The following is a 22095-nucleotide window of genomic DNA, read 5'->3' on the forward strand; positions in this document are numbered from 1 at the left end:
GCTTCAGTTGCTTGGTTTGGCTTTGTGTTCATGCCGTTGGGGGTGGATGTGGGTAAGGTCTGTGCCGCTTTGCCAGCCTTCCAGCTCCCACCAGAGACTTGGCATGAAAGAGTTCATCCTGGTAGGAAAAGCTCTTGAGAAATAAAAAGGCGAATGCTTTATGAACTTAGAAAAAATACTGTTAAAAATATGTAAATCGATTAAGATATAAAATCACTTTAGTGGGTTTATTTTTAAGACAGCATCTCATGTAGCCCAGGCTGGCCTCAAACTCGCTAGGTAGCCGAGGATGACTTGAACTCCGGATCTTCCTGCCTCTATTTCTCAAGCACTGGGGTTACAGAAATGCATCACTCTGCCTGGTCTACGGGTCGCTGAAGATTGAACTCAGGACTTCATACGTGCAAGGCAAAGACTCTATCCATTGAGCTACTCTCAGACAGACTCCAGTAGTCGACTTCAGAAGCTATTTATCAATGAAAATTTCTCACCAGTCGCACACATCTAAATCAAATCTTCAGAGTTAAAGTGACAGATTCTGGGGGTGTCCTCAGGGTGGCCCACAAAGTGCTATTTCCAGCCCAGCAGAATGAGGTAACAGTAGCAGAGAGAAAGGGCTATTTCCAGCCCAGCAGAATGAGGTAACAGTAGCAGAGAGAAAGGGCTATTTCCTAACCTTCTCTACTCTGGCTCATTAGAGCTCACGCGCTCACAGCCACGGCCACACATTGCCAGTCCGAACTCCATGTTTGCCTTGGTGTGGGTGCTGGGAAAGTCTATGGGAGGGAGCTTCTGCCCCGGCTCAGTGAGTGTAGATAAGGCATGGCCCTTCCTACGGAAAAAATGTCATCACCCTCTTTCCAACAGAGCTCCAAGCAATGGTAGAAGATCTGTCCTGTGGGCCTGGTGTCTCTTGCGAAAACTGAGCTCTGGAAATAATATTTACTTAATGGTCAGCTCTATGGAAAACACAGCAAAGACATGTGGAAACACAAATACTAGTATCTTTCCACTGCAGACGAGGAAGAGAGGGGGCAAGGCGGAGTGGATGCAGGGCATGGAGGTGCAATTCCAGTCGAGGGAGGTAGAGCCAGGAGGACTACCTCGGGTTCAAGGCCAGCCTGAGCTACAGAGTAAGATTCTGTACCAAACAACCAAGCCAAGAAGGTGAATCAAGGGCCTCAGCGGAGGACTGCCAGGCAACACTGTGGTTGCTGGGGCTCCTTAGCTGCCACTAAGTCATAACACCAGTCACTGTATAGAGCTCCCCCTGCCTGGGCATGCGTGTGAGAAGTAACCACAATGGCTGCTGTGCTCATCTGAGTGATGAGAAGTAGCAGTGGCCTTGTACACAGTCCTAAGCACATGGTCCGGCTGTGTGGCTGGGGTTGCTGTGCTGTTCCAGGTGGGAGAGGGTGGCACCTGGTTAACACACACGGTGTTTAAAACAAAGGTGTGTGCCTCACAAGCATAAAGACCTGAGTTTGAGCAGAGTGAAAGAGAAAGAGAGAGGAGAGAGACAGGCAGACAGACAGACAGACAGAAACACACAGAGAGAAATATATGGTGGTGCATGCTTGTAACCCCATCACTGGGGAGGTAGAGACAGTTGGATCCCTGGCACTCACTGGCTACTCTTGTCAGTTGCAAGCCAGGGAGAGACACCATCCCCCCCCCCAAGAAAAGGCGTGTTCCCTAAGAAACAACACCAATAGTTAGTTCCCTTCTGACCTCAAATAGGCACACACTCCACCTTACACACATGCACCCTTCCCACATGCAAAGAACTGGAAGAAAAGGAGGGGAGACAGGGAGGAGAGCTTGGAGCAAGGTGGCTGTGCGTGGGCTCGCCTTACTCACAGGAGACGTACCTGTCATCAGGCATGTCCACGCAGTCTGTGACTGCAAGGATCGCCACGTAGGAGGACAAAGGTGGCAAGACAGTTTCAGCAGGCAAAGCACTTGGATCCCAGCCTTATAACCTGACTTCAGTCCCCGGGATCCACATGGTAGAAAGAGAGAGCTGACATCTTACATTGTCCTAGGAAACTCGTAAGCACACACAAGTACACACACACACACACACACACACACACACACACGCACACACACACACCAAGTAAATGTCTGTGTGTATGTGTGTGTTTTAAAGAGCAAAGGTGACCTGACCCTATCCCTGATGTAACCTCCCGCACTGTGCCCTTTGCCACTCCACCCTTCTGCTTTCATCCACACTCAGCCAGGCCAGAGCCTGAGGGCCGCAGCCTCCTATCGCCCTCCCTCAGCTCCAGGCAGTGATATTAACCGCTAGCGAATGCTGTCAGGTCAAGGCAAGTACCAGATAAAACCAAGAGGTATAATCCTTCCTATCGAAGAGGGAAGAACTCACTTCCCCCTTTCATGAGGGCTGGCTGTGTGCAGCCTGTCATCATGGGGACTTTCTCCTGTAGTTATGCAAAATCTCTTCAAGGACTAGGCGGACTTCGCCAGTTGCAGCAACCAGGAATGTTCATCACGGTCCTGGACCATCTCTGGAGACACAGCCCACAGTTCTGGGTCTCTGTAGGAAGCAAGACTTGACTTTGCGAGCATCTGCTCCAAGGCACCAAATCCCCTAGCAGGAGGAAGGAAAGCTGCCCTGCCTCCGGGTGAAGTCTTGTGATTGATGGGCTCCTTACTGCCTGGGTGGTTCTTCGCAGCCAGGCTCCTGTATCATCTGGTTCCTTGGTAACCAGAGCCATACCTGCAGCTGTGGAAGATGATTTCAGGTCTAGCTCCAACAGCGCTCCCTGTTGGTGGGCGGCTCTCATGACTCCCGACATCACCCCTCTCTACCTGTCTCATCTAGAGCACCATGGGAAGGGAAAGGGTGTTCTTTTCTTCTGTTCAAACTTCAGATCAGCCCTCCCAGAGAGCTGTTTTCCCAAGGCTGCCTTCCCAGTCAGTGTGCAATCCCCATGCCCGCCACCTGCCACCCCTTTACAGCCATAGCATGTCTCCTGATCCCTGGTCCAACACAGTGAGCTCACTTTCGTCCCCTGAACCCAGAGGCTCTGTCCCCCACACAGTGGGATACTTGTCATTCCCAGTACGCAGCATCGGCACACATGTCTGGGCCCCAGCAGAGAGTCCTGTGACCGCCTCATCCTACTGTGCCACCCTGTCCCAAGGTGATGTCATCATCACACGGCATGAAACTGTCTTCCCACAGAAGGGAATCCCACTGACGACCCTTGGCTATGAGACAGACCTTCGGCCTGAGCTATGGATTTTCACCTCTTTGCACCCTGAAGGCTGTCTCAGTTGCTGCAATTCGGTAAGGCACATTCAAATGAAAACCTTAGTGTGCGAGAACAGAAAGCCTCTGAGGGACTGGCCTTGCTCTGGAGAACTTGACCATGAAGTTCAGATGGGGAAAAATTAGACTATTTCTTTTTCCTCTTTCTTTCTTTTCCTCTTTCTTTCTTTTCCTCTTTCTTTCATTCCTTCTTCCTCCCCTCCCCTCTTTCCACAGGGTCTCTACCCCAGGATAGCCCAGGTTGCGGAAATTTAGATTTTCGCTGCTCCTGCCCCACCACCTAGCACTGGCATTGCAGTCATGGACCACCATGCCTGTTTTGGAGGCGCTGACAACCCAGCCAGGGCCTGCTGCACGCTAGGCATGTGCTCCATCAATGGGGCAATCGTCTCAACACGGTTTCTTGCAAGTCAGTTTGACGGGACACCGTAAAGGTAGGGATCATCCTCATCTCAGCCAGACACCCAGCCGGCATTTCCCAGTGGCTCCCTTAGACCTGGAGACCCTGCCACAGGCCCTGCTAACTGCTCAGGCACCATTGTCCTGGCTCCAGGAAGAGAGCCTGTGCTAGGCAGTGCCCGGGTCTCCCTCTGAGATGCCTCGATGCTTCTCTCAAGCCTAGAGCTTCAAGATCCTGAGGGAGGGTGTGATGTGATAAGGGACGTGGGGAGTGTAGGGTCTGGAGGGGAGCTTTATAGCTGAGTTCACTTGTCTCGGGGGCCAAACCACCAGGACCTCACGCTTTTGTAAGGAGTGTGTGTGTGTGTGTGTGTGTGTGTGTGTGTGTGTGTAGGCCAAAAGTCAACTTCAGGTGTTATTCCTCTGGTGCCAAAAACCTTATTGTTGTTATTATTTCTTTATCTGTATGGGTGTTTTGCCTGAGTTATGTATATGTACCACATGTATGCAGTGTTTGCAGAAGCCAGAAGAAGTGATTGGGTTACCTAGAACTGGAGTTCCAGATGGTTGTGAGCTACTACGTGGGTACTGGGAATCGAACTAGGGTCCTCTGGAAGAGCAGTCAGTGCTCCTAGCTGCCGAGCCATCTCTCCAGCCCTCATATCTTGCTCTTTTCTTTGTTTTTTTTGTTGTTTTAGTTTTTGTTCTTTTTGGAGACAGGGTTTCTCTGTGTAATAGCTAGCCTTGGCTATGCTGGAATTCACTTTGGAGACCAAGTTGGCCTGGAACTCACAGAGATTCACCTGCCTCTGCCTCCTGAGTGCTAGAATTAAAGATGTGTGCCACCCCTGCTGGAGTGCCTTGTTCTTTTGAGACAACATTTCTCATTGGCTGAGCTAGCCCCAAGACCTGTCTCCACTTTCTCAGTGCTGGGATCACAAGTGGATGCTACTATGCCCAGCTTTTTCTAATGTAGATCCTAGAGGCTCAAACTCGGCTCCTTGTTGAATGGGCAGTAAGCACTTTCCCAAGCTGAGCCAATTCCTTGTAGGGAAGGCTCAGTACGGCTTTAACCTCATCTTTGTGGCAACACACTTGCTTCGGCAAAGTGACTGTCAAGCGAGCAAGTGGCTGGATCACAGGCGGCGCTCCGTGGACTTGGCCTGCCGCAGAAGAGGCTGCCGAGCCCTGATGGAAGTCAGGCTGGGATTGTGTTCACAAGAGCCCTGGAAGCTCTGCTGGCAGTGTGGCATTGTCGTTCACCCAGGTCCCTCCAACCGCAAAGCTCTGCCACTCTGCTCTGACTCTGGGTCCCACACTCCTGAACCCCTTTGGTTGCTTGTTAGCCTTCCCTATGAAGCTGCCTTGCCTGTCCTTCAGCAACTTCCCACTGCCTCGAACACAGGTACCTCCTCCCTCTGCTCAGACTTTGCCATGCTCTAGAGATGCCTGTGCCTCCTCAGAGCCTGAGTGGGCAGAGGTCTCACTCGGTGTTTGCCATTTGGGAGGGGCCCTATCTCGTTACACAGGGAGGTGCCCCGCAAGCTGGTGGAGGCCAGGGTGAGGGCCTCTGGCTGTTCCTCTTTGTTGGCCACTCTCTCCTCATCTCTCACATCTTCTGCCTCTACCAGGCTGTGGAGAAGCAGTCATGCCTTACCTGCATCGGTCTCTGAGGCCCCAGCCACACCCAGTCCCTGGGGATGCCCGGACCATCCACTCTTCGGGTCAAAGCTTTGAACAGTTGAGGCAGGGTTGCCTGCAGTCAGGAACCTTGTTTGAGGATGCTGACTTCCCTGCCAGCAACAGTTCCCTGTTCTACAGCGAGAGGCCCCAGGTCCCCTTTGTGTGGAAACGACCAGGGGTGAGTAGAGGAAGGGGAGGAGACAGGAGGGGGAAGAGGGATAAGGGGAGAGAGGGGGGCAGACTGTAGGGGATGGAGAAGAGCCAGTCACTAGTAAGACCACTTTCTGTCCTTTGTGGGAGGCTTTCTGGTACAGTGCTGGTTGAAGACACCTTCAGCTGTTCCCCAGCCGCAACATTTGGCCTCCAGCTCTGAGTCCCACTGCATCTGGGGACACAGAGAGGGAAGGTCTCATCTATGACCTGTGAGCAGGATCAGAGCTGTAGCCCAAGGACAGCGCTCTGGTGACTTGGTCAATCAGAACACAGAGGTAAACTATCCAGGAAGGCAGGTGCGGGAGTCGTGGGGGGGAGGGGCGCTCGGGGGTCAGTTGAGGTGTGTGATGTATTAGGAGACAGCCAGCCCTGCTCTGAAGCTTTTGGTCCAGAGCTGAGGATGAACCAGGGGGTTAGGTGGATGCTGCTACAGGTTCTTGGCAAGTATGTGATACCTGGACTCCAGGTAAAGCAGAGCTACTTTCCCAGGGAGACAAAGCCAGTGGGTGACACCCCACCTCCAGTGTGGTGCCTAGGAGGCACCAGCTGGCGCTTAGGACACAAGGTCAATATTTGCAGCCCTGATTAGTCAGGGCCTCCCTGGGATCCAGGGCCATGATGCTGCACCCTCTGGGTGGGAACAGATGTTGTGTGTGCGGGGAGGGGCAGTGGACTGGTTGCTGCCTCACCTAGAGATGACTGAGGTGGGTCCTGGCGGGCACACAAGTGTCCTTAGTAAACAGCATATTTTCACTGTTAGCATTGCTGTGTGCTTCTCCATCGTCAGCCACTCAGAATCTCATCTTGACATTTTATTTTTTTATTCATTTGCTTGTGTATGTGTGCATGTGTGTGTGTGCACATGAGTGTCACAATGGTCATGTGACAGTCAGATGACAACTTGCAGGAACATGTCTCCTTCCACTCTGTGGGTCCCAGGGATCAAATTCAGGCCATTGGCCTTGGCATCAAGTGCCTTTACCTGCTGAGCCTTCTCACCAGCCTTTATTTACTCTGCCTGAAGGCTCAAACATGCCATAGACATGTATGGAAGTCAGGGAACAACTCTTGGGAGTCTCTTTTCCTTGCTACCTTGTGGGATTTGGGGGTCAAACTCAGGTCCTTGGGCCCATAAGCAAGTGCTCTACCCACTCTGCCATCCTGCCAGCCTTCAGTCCTCATCTTCCTTACCGTAACCACTGCCTCTTGCACATCGTTTCAGTGATGTCAATGTCTAAGTTTTAGAAAACATACAAGAGGGACTGGAGAGATGGCTCAGTGGTTAAGAGCATTGCCTGCTCTTCCAAAGGTCCTGAGTTCAATTCCCAGCAACCATATGGTGGCTCACAACCACCTGTAATGAGGTCTGGTGCTCTCTTCTGACCTGCAGACATACACACAGACAGAATATTGTATACATAATAAATATTTTTTAAAAACACACACAAGAAAGACATCAGGGCTCCTGGGTCTTTCATTATAAACCAGTGGGGTTGTCTCAGTTTGCTTTCTTCCGCTCTTCTAAACACCGTGACCAGAAGCAGCTGGGGAGGAAAGGGCTTCTTCACCTGACAGCTTATAATCCATCATAAATGGACATCAGAGCAGGAACTCAGGGCAGGAGCCTGGAGACAGGACCTGAATCAGAGATCATGGGGGCGGGGAACGCTGCCTACTTATTGGGTCCCCATGGCTTGCTCAGTTACATTTCCCACACAGCCCAAAACCACCTGCCCAAGGGGACACCTACCACAATGGCCTTGAACCCCCACAACAATTTTTAATCAATAAAATGCCCCCACTACAGTTCAAATTGATGGAGGCAATTCCTCAATTGAAGTTTCTTCTTCCACAATGACTCTAACTTGTATCAAGATGATAAAAATTAGCCAATACACACTGCTATTTTCTGTCCTGGGCAATGTGCAATTTATAAGTGTATGTACACATGTATATGTTTGTTTTAGATTGTGAGTGTATTGTGTACACTCATGGGTATTTGTGTGCCCTTCTGCATGTACACATATATCCACATGTATGCATATGTGTCTGTGTACATACGTCCTGGCCTCCATCAGTGAGGCAGTGGTCCTCATGGGAAGGTGCAGTATTGAGTCCTATTTTGGTGTCTTATGTGTGGGGAACGGTAAAGAGCATTCAGTGGTCTTGGTAGGACACGGTGAAGGCTCCCAGGATCTCTGTCTGGGCACTTGAAAGACACCTGATGTTAGTTTGGTTTTCTGCATGTGGCCAATGGTGGTAAAGGTAGACACTTGGACCATGTGGGTGGATAGACTGTTCTGTGCTATGGAAGAAAATGGACATCTCTAATGTGAAAAAGCACAGGTCCTAAGACACAGAGAAGTGACCTCCGGTGGCACTTTGGTAACCTTCAGGTTTTCTTGGGCTGGTTTCCAGCCCTCAGGACAAAGATAAATAGGTACATGGCTGCTGGCCGGGATGGATGTGCATTTCACTCAGTGGTGGGCAGCTGCCTGGGCTACGGGCTATGGATACATTTTTGTCCAGTGTCGAGCAACTTCTCAGGCGGCGGGTGCATTCCATCCAGAGGTGAACGGCTGCCTGGGCCATGGACTACAGGCGCAGTTCATTCAATTCTGGGAACTGCTGGGTAATCAAGATCTTGGGAAAATGCTCTTGGAAAGTCGATGCCTCCTCCCAGGATAGTCACGCTTGGCCTGGTCACTTTGGACCTAACCAGCTTCCCTTCCATCTTAGGATGCCACATACAATCACGTTTCCTGTTCACGCGATGAGAAAAGGTTGGAAGTACTTGCTCTAGAAGCTTCTGGGCCACCGACCTCAATAGCCACACTCTTGACACATGGGTTCATATATGTGTACATTTTGTGCACACAAAAGTACATTTGCAAGTGTGTTGTGCGTGCCTATGTGCATGTGATGCACATGTGAATTTGTGTACCATATGCATGTGTAGTTCTGTGTTCATGCATGTGTATGTGTCTGTGCACCGGTGTCTGTGTGCACACATGTGTATTTGCATGTATCCTGTGTATGTGAATCCCTCTGTGTGTACCTACATGCACAAATGTGCTGTAGATCTTGGCACTGTATCTCTGCAATATGTGGGAGTCTGGCCTGGGGACCTCTGGGTGCAGCAAAGGTTTTATATGTGGGTTCGGCCAGCCGTCAGGATTCCAGGGTGTTCCCAGATGCTGGCCCCTCTGCTCCTCCATTCTCAATTTGCCCTGGCCCTTCTTCCTCCCCACAGTCTGTTCTCTCCTCTCTCAGCCCTCCTGCTGAGGCCATACTGTTCTTGCAGGAGTTGCTCATGACTTCAGGCCAGCCAGTGAAGTCCTTAACAGTCCACTGTGGCCCTGCTTGGCTCATTCAGGAGGCCCAGCCTTGCACCTACACTAACATCCAGGTGGTTGGGAGTCCCAGCCTCACACTACACTAACATCCGGGTGGTTGGGAGTCCCTTAAACTTACACTACCATTGTTCCACTAGGGTGGCTGTTCTCAACCTGTGTGTAACAACAATCCCTTAGGGTCAAAAGACCCTTTCACAGGGGTGTCATATCAGATATCCTGCCTGTCAGACATTTTTATTACAGTTCATAACAAGAACAAGATTACACTTATGAAGCAGCAATGAAAATAATTGTACTGTTGTACTACAACATGAGGAGCTTATTAAAGGGTCACGGCATTAGGAAGGTTGAGAACCACTGACCTGGACCCTAAAGGCCTTTGTCCCTCCTACTGGAGTTGGAGACTACTAAAGCCATGGGGACTCTGAGAAAGCCCGCAGCCCTGAAAGCTGCTGTCATCTGCACGGCTGATACCCATCCAGAGTTTCCCGACACTAGGAAGCTTTGATCCGGAGGGCAGGGCCCTGAAGCTCAGCCTCCAAGGTGCCTGCCACATACCCTTTGCAAAGGTATTTCCAAATTTGGGTCCTTCTGCCCTTTCCTGACTGAGGCTGGGACCAAACCACGCCTGTAATCTTCACATTCCGTTTCCAGTCTCTGTTTCCACAGCCCATCCTGTGGACTCTTTTAGGACTGGATCTGCCTCCCCTGTGAGTGTGACCCAAACTGTTCCCTATCTACATATTGTCCCCCAAACATTCATCTCTTTCCTAGTCGAAGAGCCTGTTCTCCTCATTCAGCCCTACAGCCATGGTGAACCCCGAGAGTCCTCTTGTCTTGTCAAGGTGGATGTGTCGGGCCTGATGCAGGGCAGGCCTACAGAGAGGCCCTGAGCTGCCTCAGCCTCCAGAAAGCCTGTGGCTAAGTGTGTACCTCATACAGGGCACATCTCAATCGCTTATGTCAGCCCTTTATGGGCTGTGGGCAGAGTGGCCCTCCTTCTTGTCAAACACAGCTGTGTGTGGCAAAAGGTAACACAAAACCAGTTGGACATCAGAGGTGGTGGGTTCTTAGCCTCACCTTCAGCCTGAGTGGAGGAGAGTGGGGGAGGGGAGAAGGAGAAAGGAACTTGGTGTCCCCAGGGGTAAGAGGGGACATACCAGGCTGGGTATGTCCTGGGAGAGGACAGCAGCCGAGGACAACAGTGTGCCTTGCTGTACACACAGCCACCCTGAGACACAGAGATGGAGGAGGAGCTGTTCTGCTGCCTCGTTTTCTGCCCTGGGCATGGCGGATGGGGTCAGTTAATGGACGGACTCCAAGGTTTCTGGGGCTGCGGGCAGGTACAAAAGGTTGTGCAGGGTCTAGGGGAGAAGTTGGCCTCCCGTGTGGGTCTTCTGCCAGGCCTGGGCTTCTGGCCCAGCCAACAGCACAAACTGTCCCCAGAACCCTCCCCCTAAGGTCACATGAACACTTTAGAAACAAATAAAGGCACAGAGCCCTTCCGAGGTAGGTGACCTGGGAGACTACACTCCCCCAAACTACCACATCCTGAGAGCCTCATGGAGAGCTAGCAGCTTTCACTTCAGCCCCTGGCCTTAGTAGACTCCCCACTCCCACCATCTCTCTGGGAACCAAGCCGAGGGAGGAAGCAGACCATTTGAACTGCTAGGAGGAGGAGGAGCTGCAGCTGGAGCTACCGCAGCATCCTCTCAGAGACTCCTGGGGTCATGGAAAAATTAAAAGTGCTGCAGAATCCCCAGTGGCAGCAGGCAGCAGGCCATGTGGGGGTAGGCAGTGGGCAGGGGGTCCCGAGAGCAGCCAATCCCAGACAGGGACAACTGCAGGTCCCCGAGTGGTGGCTGGTCCAGCGCAGGGAGACACGCGGTGGTAGGCAAGAGACAGAGACATGGATAGGCACACCATGAATGAGAGATGCAGAGCAAGGTTGGATATTTATTAAGTGGGTTATGGAAGTATGGAAGGGAAGGGGGAGAAGAGAGAAGAGGAGAGAGAGAGAGAAAGAGAGAGAGAGGAGAGAAGGGAGAGATGGAAGCTGCCTCTCCGAGAGGGAGATAGAAAAGAGAAAGAACTCAGGCTGGAAGTTGAAGATCAGCCTGCCTCAGTGGATGGGGGAGGGAGTGGGCGTGGCTTGTCTCTTAAAGAGATAGAACAAATCATTACATTCCCATCTCTTTTTTATAAGAAAAAGGCAGGAGGTTAGGCACCACAGGTTAAAGAAATTGGGACGGATTCTCAAGACTGCTTCCTGCTTATTTGTGGGTGTATTCTTTGTGGGGGGGGGGAACCTGAGAAGGCTGGGTGCTGGTCACATCCTGGAGTAGCTGGTCTGTTTGTTCCTGTCCAGTGTTTGTGATATGGAAATGTCTGGTGTCTCTTACACCTGATTAAGGTATTGGCAGAACACAGAAAAGTTACATTAAGGGAAAAAAAATTAGGATCAGGGAATTGAGGGGTGTGTATTTGACCTGTTTAAGGTAGATCCTTCAATTCAGCTCCCTGGAACTCACAAGAATTCTTTGGGTTGGTGAAAACAGAAGTTTTAGACATATACATTGGATAAACAGTAGCGTATTTATGTCAGAATGACTGTGACAGATATTTTTGCACAATGACAAGTATTTTTAAGACTATGAAAGGCAGCATGAGAGAGAAATTTGTTAACTTGTATTTGTCCTCACAGTTTTATAACTTGTAGGTCTTGTTTTTGTATTTTACTGAAATTTGTTTGGTGAGGTTGTCCTTTTAAACTGACAAAACCTCTCAGCTGTCAAACTGCATCAGAGATCTTTGAGAAGGATAAAATTTTACTTGAGTTATGGATTTAAAAACAACACTTGGGGACTTCCTGTCCCAGCCCTGGCCCTTCCTCAATTCTAGCTTTACCCATCCTGCTTCCATCCTGAAGTCACCCTGATCCAGTTAAAGTGAGTCCTTCTCTGTGTCCAGAGTGCCCTTGTGAGTCTCAGGCTATGCTCTTCTCGCTTCTGGACCTCCACAGGTATGGGAACGGGAACGTCTCCTGAAGATGCTCAGGTCTCTGAGCCTTAGCCTCCCCTAGGCCTTCTGGTCCCACATCAGGCACAGTGCTCTCCAGATCTGCCCTGACAGCTGACTGATGGTTCTTTCAGGGATCACACGGACTTTCTCTCTCTCACTTGTGCTGGGGAAAGTGCCAGGGACAGAGTCTGACGTTCAAAAAGGCAGAAAAGAGTGCAAGCAGGAAGATCACAAGTTTGAGGCCAGGCTAGGCTGCATAGTGAGGCTCTGTTTCAAAAATCGGAAGGAAGAAAGGGAGAGAGGGAGGGAGGGAGGAAGGAGAGAGAAAAGAGGGTTGGAATAGGAGAAGGATGAGAAAGAAATCAAGACCCGTAGGACAAGTTGAGGCAAACTGAATGTGGCAGCAGATTTGTTCCAGGAAACAGCGCGCACACTTTCCAACTCTCGCTGCCCAGAAACAGTGTGTCTAAATTGCAGGGCCTGAGTTTCTGAGAGAGGAAAGAACAAGTGTGATGAGCCGCAGGCAGCAGTGCCGTGGCCCCGCCCCAGGCAGCAGAGCCGAGGCCCCGCCCCAGGCAGCAGAGCCGTGGCCCCGCCCCCAGGCAGCAGTGCCTAGGCCCCGCCCCAGGCAGCAATCTATCGGGTAGGTGGCTCTAGTGACTACTATGAGGACGTGAGATGATCCCAGCAACCAGCAGAAGGAACCCAAGTTCAAGGCTGGCCTGGACTAGACTGGGGAGTACAAGGCCAGCTGGGGCAACTTCATGAAATGTGTACGTGTCTCAAAGTAAAATAAAGCTGGGGATGTAGATGGGTGGTAGGGCAGTTGCTTAGCATGCTGAGCCCTGGGAGCCGTGCCCAGCACAGATGAAGGGGCAGAAAATGGCTGATCAGGAAAGGTTCCCACTGGAGCTATTACCTCTGCCACGTCAGGGGTCCTGAGACCCCTGCTGTTCTGTTGATAGGTGACTGCCATCTCGTGCTTCATGTCATATGACTTCATTCTTCTGAAATTTTAAACACTTTTTCATATATACACATCTTAGGAGGATGTGGTGGCACAGGTCTTTATTCTAGCATCTGGGAGGCAGAGAGGTAGGAGGATCTCTATGAGTTCAAGACCAGTTTGGTCTCCATAGCAAGTTCTAGGACAGCTAAAGTTACATAGTAAAACCCTGTCTCAAAAAACCCCACGTTTCGTAGAATTGCTTTTACTTTTTAGTGTTTTATATAGAACTTTCCATATTAGGTTTCTATGCTAATGTTATAGTAATATGCATAAAATACACACACACATTAAATTCCTAATAGAGTAATGTGTTCATAGTACATGTGGATGAAATGATGTGTGACATAAAGACATCCCTCTAGATGTGTGCAGATACAGACAATCTGTTGGGAAAGGAAAGCATCTGGTTAGGGTGTGGGGATGCCGGCCTGAGGTGCTGATCACATGTTCATTCCATGGAGAAGAGTTCAAAGACCGAGAGCTGGTGATTTGCCTGGTAAGGGGCTACATAAAACCAGCCTGTGCCTGGCCCCGCACCGAGGCTTGGTATGTGGCTGGCAGCCCACTTCCTGGTGAGATACGGTATGAGCTTCTATAGAGGAAGGTGCCGGTGCCAGGCTCTCCCCTGAGCTGAGCTGGGTATGGACTAAGCTGAGTCCAGGAAGGTCAGAGTGTACATCCCTGGCAGTTTCCCCTCCTCCTGTCCTTCCAGGAGAATCTTCTTGCCTGAGGGGCAGGGCTGTCTTTCTCTCTGTGACGGCTGCTATGCTTTGGGCCTTCCCCTAAGGCACTCTCATCCTCCAGGAAATTGTGCAAAACCCAGAATTCATTCTTGGAGGAGCCACCAGGACTGACATCTGCCAAGGGGAACTGGGTAAGTAGAGAGGAGAGGGGACAACAGGGGATGCCACTTAAGTGCCACAGAGTCAGAACAGCACAGACCCCTTGGGATCAGGGCACAGGGCTGGGCAGAACAAGGCCGCTACCCTGTCCACTCCCTCCCTAGTCTTCAGCTTCCTTCCCTGCAGGGAGTCCAGTGGCCTCCCCACCCCTGTCACTCCTGCTTTTCTGGTATGTGGTGCTTGGGCTCTGGGCCTGTCCAGAAGTTTCCAGAGAGCTGAGCCTCCCCTTAAAGCTGCACCTGATTCAGAGGCTCCCAGCCCTTCAGCTCCTCACCGTCACCTCATGGTTTCATAGCTCACTGACGCCTGCACCGTGAACCTAGGCACCTGCCAGATATACTTCCTAAGACTGCACACATTTATTCCTCTTCCCAGATACCTCCCCAAGACTGCACATCAGGAAACTGAGGCAAGGGTACCAAGCAATATGTCCAAGGTCATGAATGACAGCCAGCAGTCAGATTGCAAAGCCATTTGTCTACAGAAACCTCGCTTCTAGCTATTACACCACAGTGACTTTCAGGCTCCCAGAGGGAAATCAGTCCAGTGCAACAAGAGTTAGGGCAAAACTTACTCTTGCTGGATATGTGAAAAGCAAACACATCATAGAATCTACTAAAGAAGGAAGCATGGCTTGTGTAGATTGAGCTGCTCAGAGCCCAGGCTGTCACAGTGATCCTTGTGGTTAGAACACTGGAATCTCAATGTCTTCACTGAGTTTCTTCACATAGACTAGATTGAGAAAGATAGATAGATAGATAGATAGATAGATAGATAGATAGATAGATAGAATATGGATATGTAGATGATAGATTGAAGACAGATAATAGACAATAGGTAGATGATATGTAGATGATAAGTTGAAGAGAGATAATATATAGGTAGACTATAAAAGATAGTCAATATATAACAAGTAGATAGACAGATGATAAATGATAGATAATAGACAGGTGATAGATGGTAGATAACAGATATACAAGATTGATAATATAGCCAGGCAGTGGTGGCGCACACCTTTAATCCCAGCACTCGGGAGGCAGAGACAGGAGGATCTCTGTGAGTTTGAGGCCAGCCTGGTCTACAAGAGCTGGTTCCAGGACAGGCTCCAAAGCTACAGAGAAACCCTGTCTCAAAAAAAAATATATTGATAATACAGATAGATGGTGAAAGATAGACTGACAGATATACCATACAAAATGATCGATCATACATAAATAAATGTGCAGATATGCTATATGATTGACAGACGATAGACAGTACAATTGGTAGAAATGGATGGTCAGTGAATGGATGGACAGAAGAATGGTGGATAGGTAAATGGTGCATAGGTACATAGTGATGAAGAACAGTAGATGGATGGACAGGCAGATGAATGGTGAATGGATGGATGGTGGCTAGAGGTGGATGAGTGAGAGATGCATAGGTGATATATAAATCATTCAGAGATGGATGGATAGATGAATGGAGAGACTGCTAGAAGCTCAAGACCAGTCTAGGCTACATATGGGGTCCAGGTCAGCCTGGTATACAGAATGAGAAAAGATCAAGAAAGGAAAAAGAGAAGACAGGGAGAAAGGAAGGCTAAGGAGCCTCCCTGGAGCTGAACCAAGCCTGGTCTAGGAGAGGCAGGAGCTCAGGACTGTAGCAGACACCACTCGGTTGTTTCCGAGACCCTTTCCCCACCCCGGCTCCAGAGCGACTGAGACACAGCATGCAGCTCTAAGACCTTATGAAGATGAGATACGACCACTCAGCAAACGCTGCCCCAGTGTCTAGGAGGCACACAGAACACGGTAGAAGAGCAGGCTGGACAGGTGGAGGGACAGAGGGATTTCCTGTCACTCTGTTTCTAGAAAAGTAGAAATGTGTCTCCATACCCCTCGAGAACTGACTCCTGAGAATCAGCAACAGAAAGTCTGATGTCTATGTGACCTTCACTCTGCAGGAGACTGCTGGCTCCTGGCGGCCATTGCCTCCCTAACCCTCAACCAGAAAGCGCTGGCCAGGGTGGTTCCCCAGGACCAAGGTTTTGGCTCCGGCTATGCCGGGATATTTCACTTCCAGGTAAGGAAAGCCTGAGTCTTTGGGTTTGTTTTGGGGGAAGGAGGCTCAGGAGAAAGTGTGTACAGCTTTGTACTGTTGGCAGCTCTGGGAGCTGTGTGCATGAGTCCTATGGTGACCCGTGGGAATCTTCTGGGGGTATTTCTAGAGGCAGCAAGCATCAGGAAAGGAGAAGCACACAGTGTCCTCAGGGAAACCTGGCTGCTCCTCTGGGGAGCCAGGGCATGTCTCATAAGCAGAGCGGTTCCCTTTACTGAGCAAGTGCAGCTGGGGAGCTGTTGGAGGCTTTCAAACAGAAAACTGAGAAACAAGGTCACACAAGCCACGACCTATGTGACAGCTGATGGTGAGGCTTGTCCCAGGAGTCTGATCCTATTGTTGTCTTGCTTCCTCTGCTGATCTCTCCACCTAGGTAAACACACGTGTAATACACAGATGAGCACAATGTACAAACACGTTCATAGGTGTATAGGCTCACATATGTGTGTATTCCTACCTGCATTCATAAACACATACACGCACTAACATGCCTGTGCAAAGACACACATGCTTCTATGCATGCAGGCAATGCATGTTCTTGCCTTATCATACCTGTGGACTCACACACAGTACACCCACATAGATGCGCTAGCTCACATATATGCACACTCACACATGCGTGTACACGCACACACACACACATATTTTCACCCCCACATTCACATATACACATTCTGTCCCACACACAATCACGCATGTGCTCACCCTCTGTACTGGTTTCTCTCCGTCTCTGTGATAGAACCCTTTGATGGAGAAATAGCCTAGAGGAGGAAAGGGTTTATTTAGCTTTTACTTTCAGGTCACGGCTCTTCACTGAGGGGAAGTCAGGGCAGGAATTCAAGCAGACACCATGGAGCAATGGTTTGCTCACTAGTGCATGCTAGCTGTCTTACATAGGGCGGGACTGTCTGCGGAGGGCGGGACCCCCACAGTGAGCTGAGCTCTCCCACATCAGTTTTCAGTCAAGACAAGCTCTCAGACATGGCCACAGGTCAACCCAGTCTGGGCAATTCCTCCACTGCTATGCCCTGAGATGACTCCAAGTTGTGCTGGGCTGACAGTTGATGCCAACTAGAACACCCACACAATGCACATTTAAGGGTATACACACATGAATTAACTCACAAGTGCATGTACATGAACACACACTTCATGCATGCACATGAATACTCACAGACATGTTCACAAACATAAGTATGTGTATAGGTACTCAAGCCCATAAATGCTTATGTTCACACATGCATACACCCAAACAGACTCTCAGGTTCATTACCCATATGACCCTCATTTCTACATGCATGGCACATAGGAAAACCAAGTCCATCCACATTCATGTTGGAGCTCTATCTATGAACCAAGGGGGACTATGCGGGTTGGAAAATGTGGTATAATGAAGGCCAGGACAAGGTAGGAGTGTACACAGAGACAGGGCTGTGTGTGAACAGAGCTGAGCCCATACACCACCCTCCCCTGCCACCTAACCTGGTGTCCTATGAAGAAGATGTGTTAGCTCAGAACACAGATATGTCTACTGTGACTGATTTCTCACCCGCTTCCATGGTGACACAGTCCTGGAATTGAATTTTATGGTGGATGTAAGCCCAGTATATGGCTGAGTGGACAAATCCAGGTAGCCTTGCTGCGACACCTGGGTTACCCTGCTATGACGCCCAGATGACTTTGCCATGACATTCATGTGGCCCTGCGTGTGACACCAGATAAGATTCTCCTTGGAGCACAAGGGAAGTTTGCTCAGAGGGAGGACCCACAGGGTGAGCATTTACCACTAGGGTCACACCTTGGGACTCACCCTGTCACCTCATCTTGCCCTGGCACCAGTTCTGGCAGCACAGCGAATGGCTGGATGTCGTGATCGATGACCGCCTGCCGACCTTCAGGGACCGCCTGGTCTTCCTCCATTCCGCTGACCACGATGAGTTCTGGAGCGCACTGCTGGAGAAAGCTTACGCTAAGTGAGTAGGGCTCCCGCCTCCTGCTTCTGGAGGCCCAGGCTCATCCCCTCACAGGGACATTTGCTGGAAAAACTGATATGGTTAGTAGGGAGGAGTGCTCACATCTCATAGGACACAGGCAGAAAAGCCTGATGCAGCGGTCCACAGGGACGGAACAATTGATGAAATGTACGGCAGGTTAGAGAAAAGCCAGATGCTAGCCTTCAGAGGGCAAGGTTACCCAGCGGTGCGGAAGGACCTATAGCATATGTGGGCGGAGGGAGCTGGAACACAGGGTAGATGCTCTCATCAGAGGCAGAGGTGAGAAGTGTGTGTGTATAAACGTAGGTTATACGTGCAAATACAAAATGCTAGGTTGGCCTTGAACGGCTGTAACCCCAGTGCTGTAGGGAACAGGGGCAGGAAGGTTTCTGGAGTTTGCTGGCCATTGTCCTAGCCCCAGGCTCAGTGAAAGACCCTGTAAGGGAACAAGAAGGAGAGTGATAGACATGACAGTTATAACCCTCTCCTGATCTCTGTGTGTGCACACAGGCATATGCATCCATACACAAATGTGCACATACACAACACCTGCTCACATACATTCTCTCTCTCTCTCTCTCTCACACACACACACACACACACACATTTCAAGAAGAAGCTGGGCATGGTGATGAATGTCTTTAACCTCAGCTCTGGGGAAACTGAGGCAGGATGATGAACATAAGTTTGAGTCTAACCTGGCCTGCATAGCAAGTTTCAGGCTAGCCAGGATATATAGCAATATTGTGTCTTAAGTTTTTTTTTTCAATTAGAAGCTGAATGTGGTAACTTATTCCTACAGTCTTAGAACTGGGGAATCTGAGACAGAAGGATTGCTATGAGTTTGAGGCCCACTTGGTCTATGGAATCAGAGCCTATCTCAACAGAGAACAATAAGAAACCATCCCCGTTGTGGAATATTTAACTATATAACGATGTGCTGCATTTTTTAACTGTGTAAGGATGTGTTGCTGTTTTATCTTGCCTGCCTAAAGGCACCTGATTAATCTAATAAAAAATTGAATGATCAATACAGAGGGAGGAGATATAGGTGGAACTTCCGGGCTGGGCAAGTAAGTAGGAGGAGGAATTTAGGCTTGGGGAAGAAAGGAAAGAAATGCCAGGGAGATGCCAGGGAGACTTCAGGGACCAGCCAGACACAGAGGAAGCAGGAAAGTGGGAATATAGAATGAAAGAAAAGTTAAAAAAAAAAAACCCGAGGCAAAACGTAGATGAATAGAAACAGGATAAATTAAACTTAAAAAGCTAGTGGGACAAGCCTAAGCAAAGATTGAGCATTCACAATTAATACATCTCTGTGTCTTTATTTGGGGAGCTGGTTAGCAGTCCAAAGAAAATTCCAGCTACAAATCTCAGCACTTAGGAGGCTGAGGCAGGAGAACAAACCAAAAAGTGAGCAGTTTAAACACACAAAGCATGTTCAGCAGGAAGACTGTGGGAGAACTCTACAGACTCCTCCCCTTGCCAGCCTCGGTTGCTCAGCTGACTGGTGCCCAGGGCTTGCCCCACTACCAACCACTGCCTTTCCTCACAGAGTCCGGCTTGCGCTCTGCGGACTGAGCAAACCCTCTCTCTGTCCCCCGACCCTCTCAAATCCACTCTTCCATCTTCGTAGGCTTAACGGGAGTTATGAGGCACTGAAGGGGGGCAGCACCATGGAGGCCATGGAAGACTTCACTGGGGGTGTGGCCGAGACCTTCCAAATGCGGGAAGCTCCAGAGGACTTCTATGATATTCTGGAGAAGGCCTTGAAGCGTGGTTCCTTGCTGGGTTGCTCCATAGATGTAAGTGGCTGGCTGGCCATCTAAGCACCAACAGGCAGAAGCGGCAACCCAGAAGGGACTTGGGTATCTGGAAGATGGCCATCTTTAGTTAACACACAAGGTGATAGAACACTTGCCTGGCTTACAGGCAGCCCTGGGACCCGTCCCCAACACTGTATAAAAGAAGGTGGCAGGAGACTCAGAAGTTCAAAGTCATCTTCCACTCCATAACTGGAGGACGGGCTGGGATACGCCAGATTGTCTCAAACAAACAAGCAAACTCAAGCTTTTATTTAATGCTTGTTGGGCTGCAAAAGGCAAATATCCCTGCAGCCAAGTGAGGCTGTTTAGACGTGAGGTCTGGAAGCGCAGGGTCTCTGTCTCCTATCAAACCCAGGGCTGCTCCCCCATCAGCACAGCAGCACAGCAGTCAGGGCGCTGGCTGTGCTCAGCGCCAGTGCTGTCACACTACTGCACATCAACGCTGACATCATCCCACCCAAGGGACTCTCTGGTGTGCTTTTCTGAAATGTGTTCCTTTTACTTTCTATGCCATGAAAAAAAAGCCACCAGATAGAAAGCCAACAGCGTTTTTCTAATTCCTCTGTGCCCTGGGACACACATGCAGGTATAATTTCACGCCCTCTGCTTTTGGAAGCTTCTCAAGTTTTCCCTTTCTTTTTAGATTAACTGTAAAAATCCGGGTTTTTGTAAACACTTCTCCTGCAGATTCATATTTTGTGACCAAATCACGTCACCAGGGTTTGCCTCTCCTGTGTCACTGTGGGGTCCATTTACCCATCTATAACCAGGGTGGCGAGTTTCTGTTTGGAAGTAGAAAAGTAAACTCATTTCAATCTATGTGGTTGTCGTTTCCCCCACCCCCCGACACCCTTGGAAGAGATTGGTCATGCTGTCTATCACTGATGAACCTATTAGGGCATCCTGCACCCCCAACTTCTAAGACGTATACATACATGGTTGCCCTAGTGGAACTGAGGACTGGGGTGTGCGAGCTGGGCATAGGGCTGGGGCTAGGGCCGATTCGGGGAGTCCGGATCAGAGGATGGGTATGACCCTCTGGTCTTCCTTTGTTCTAGATCCTGGATGCCTCTGAATCTGAAGCCCGCACACCTTTTGGTCTCATTAAGGGCCACGCCTACACTGTGACTGGCCTGGACCAGGTAGGGGTGGGGCCCACTTCAAGAGACTGAGGTCGGGGAAACAGGACAACACCGGTCTTCAGATTTGCTGTGAGCAGAGAACAAACTACCTAACACAGGTGGGCTGGGGTGAAACACAGCAGGCAGGAACCAGAGAGCAGGCAGATGATCTCACTCCGAACTCACCGTTTGGGAATTGCAGTTGATCTGAGTTTACGGTTCTTTGTTTGGTTAATTGGTTGCTTGATGGTTTTTGGAGACAGGGTTTCTCTGTGTAACAGCCCTGACTGTCCTAGAACTCACACTGTAGACCAGACTGGCCTCAAACTCACAGAGATCCACTTGCTTCTGCATTCTGTCCACAGACAAGGTGCTTGCTCATTTCTGAACATGAGATTTCTGACAGGAGTTGGCTTGGATGATTACATAGCTGTGAGCTCCTAAACTCTGAGGATTGAATTGTTTCCTTTTTTCTTGTCTGAGATAGAATCTCACGTACTCTAGGCTGGCCCTGGACTTGTTATATTGTCAAAGATGGTCTTGAAGTTTTGGTCCTCGGGCTTCTACCACCCAAGTGCCTCAGTTATGAGACTACAGGTGTGTGCCACCACACCTGGTTTCTGTGGTGCTGGGGATCAAACTCAGGGCTCTGTGCATGCTAAGCAAGCTCTACCAACTGAGACACATTTCTGGCTTATTTGGATTCTTCTTACATGTCAAAATACAACTCTCATTCAGCGTGTGACAATAAACTGATATAAGATTTCTGGTTAGTTGATACCTCCTAGCCTCTAAATCCTTTCTCAGAGTCTCCAGAGTCTCCCTTTCCTACCAAGGCCTCAGGAATGGCCGACTTGCCTCCTACTGGCTCAGGTTTACCCACACCAACACCAAGAAGAATCTTCTCTTGACCAAAGCTGGAGAACCGTGGATGTGAGATGCAGCATTCTTCCTTTATCGTTGCTGCTGAACCTCCTAGCATGTAGTGTTATGATCTAATTAAACTCCCAGCACACAGAATTACAGCCTAATCGAACACTGGGAGCAGGCAGTTACTCCATGAACTTCCGAGGATGGCTATGCATCATTTCCTGGGCAGATACTAAAGGGGCGCACATATGGGACCTAGGATCTTTGTGGGCTCTAGCCTAATGGAAAACTCACTCATGTGGA

The 22095-nt window shown here is 49.8% G+C and overlaps 1 protein-coding gene across 2 annotated transcripts in view; it reads left to right on the plus strand.

Moving 5' to 3' along the window:
- Positions 1–5258: 5258 nt before the first annotated feature.
- Positions 5259–22095, plus strand: part of Capn9 (calpain 9) — a 40376-nt gene continuing 23539 nt past the window's right edge. The window contains exons 1-6 of one of the 2 annotated variants that reach the window (XM_085681894.2): positions 5259–5558; positions 13784–13853; positions 15827–15945; positions 17821–17954; positions 19612–19780; positions 20860–20943. In XM_085681894.2, the coding sequence (XP_085538020.2) occupies positions 5346–5558; positions 13784–13853; positions 15827–15945; positions 17821–17954; positions 19612–19780; positions 20860–20943 (789 nt within the window). In that variant the 5' untranslated portion in view covers positions 5259–5345. The remainder of the gene's footprint in view (positions 5559–13783; positions 13854–15826; positions 15946–17820; positions 17955–19611; positions 19781–20859; positions 20944–22095) is intronic. The other variant, XM_048450217.3, reaches the window with a different exon arrangement.

The sequence above is a fragment of the Myodes glareolus genome, chromosome 22 (assembly GCF_982192425.1).
Source record: "Myodes glareolus chromosome 22, mMyoGla1.1, whole genome shotgun sequence".
In the NCBI taxonomy this organism is placed as follows: domain Eukaryota; kingdom Metazoa; phylum Chordata; class Mammalia; order Rodentia; family Cricetidae; genus Myodes; species Myodes glareolus.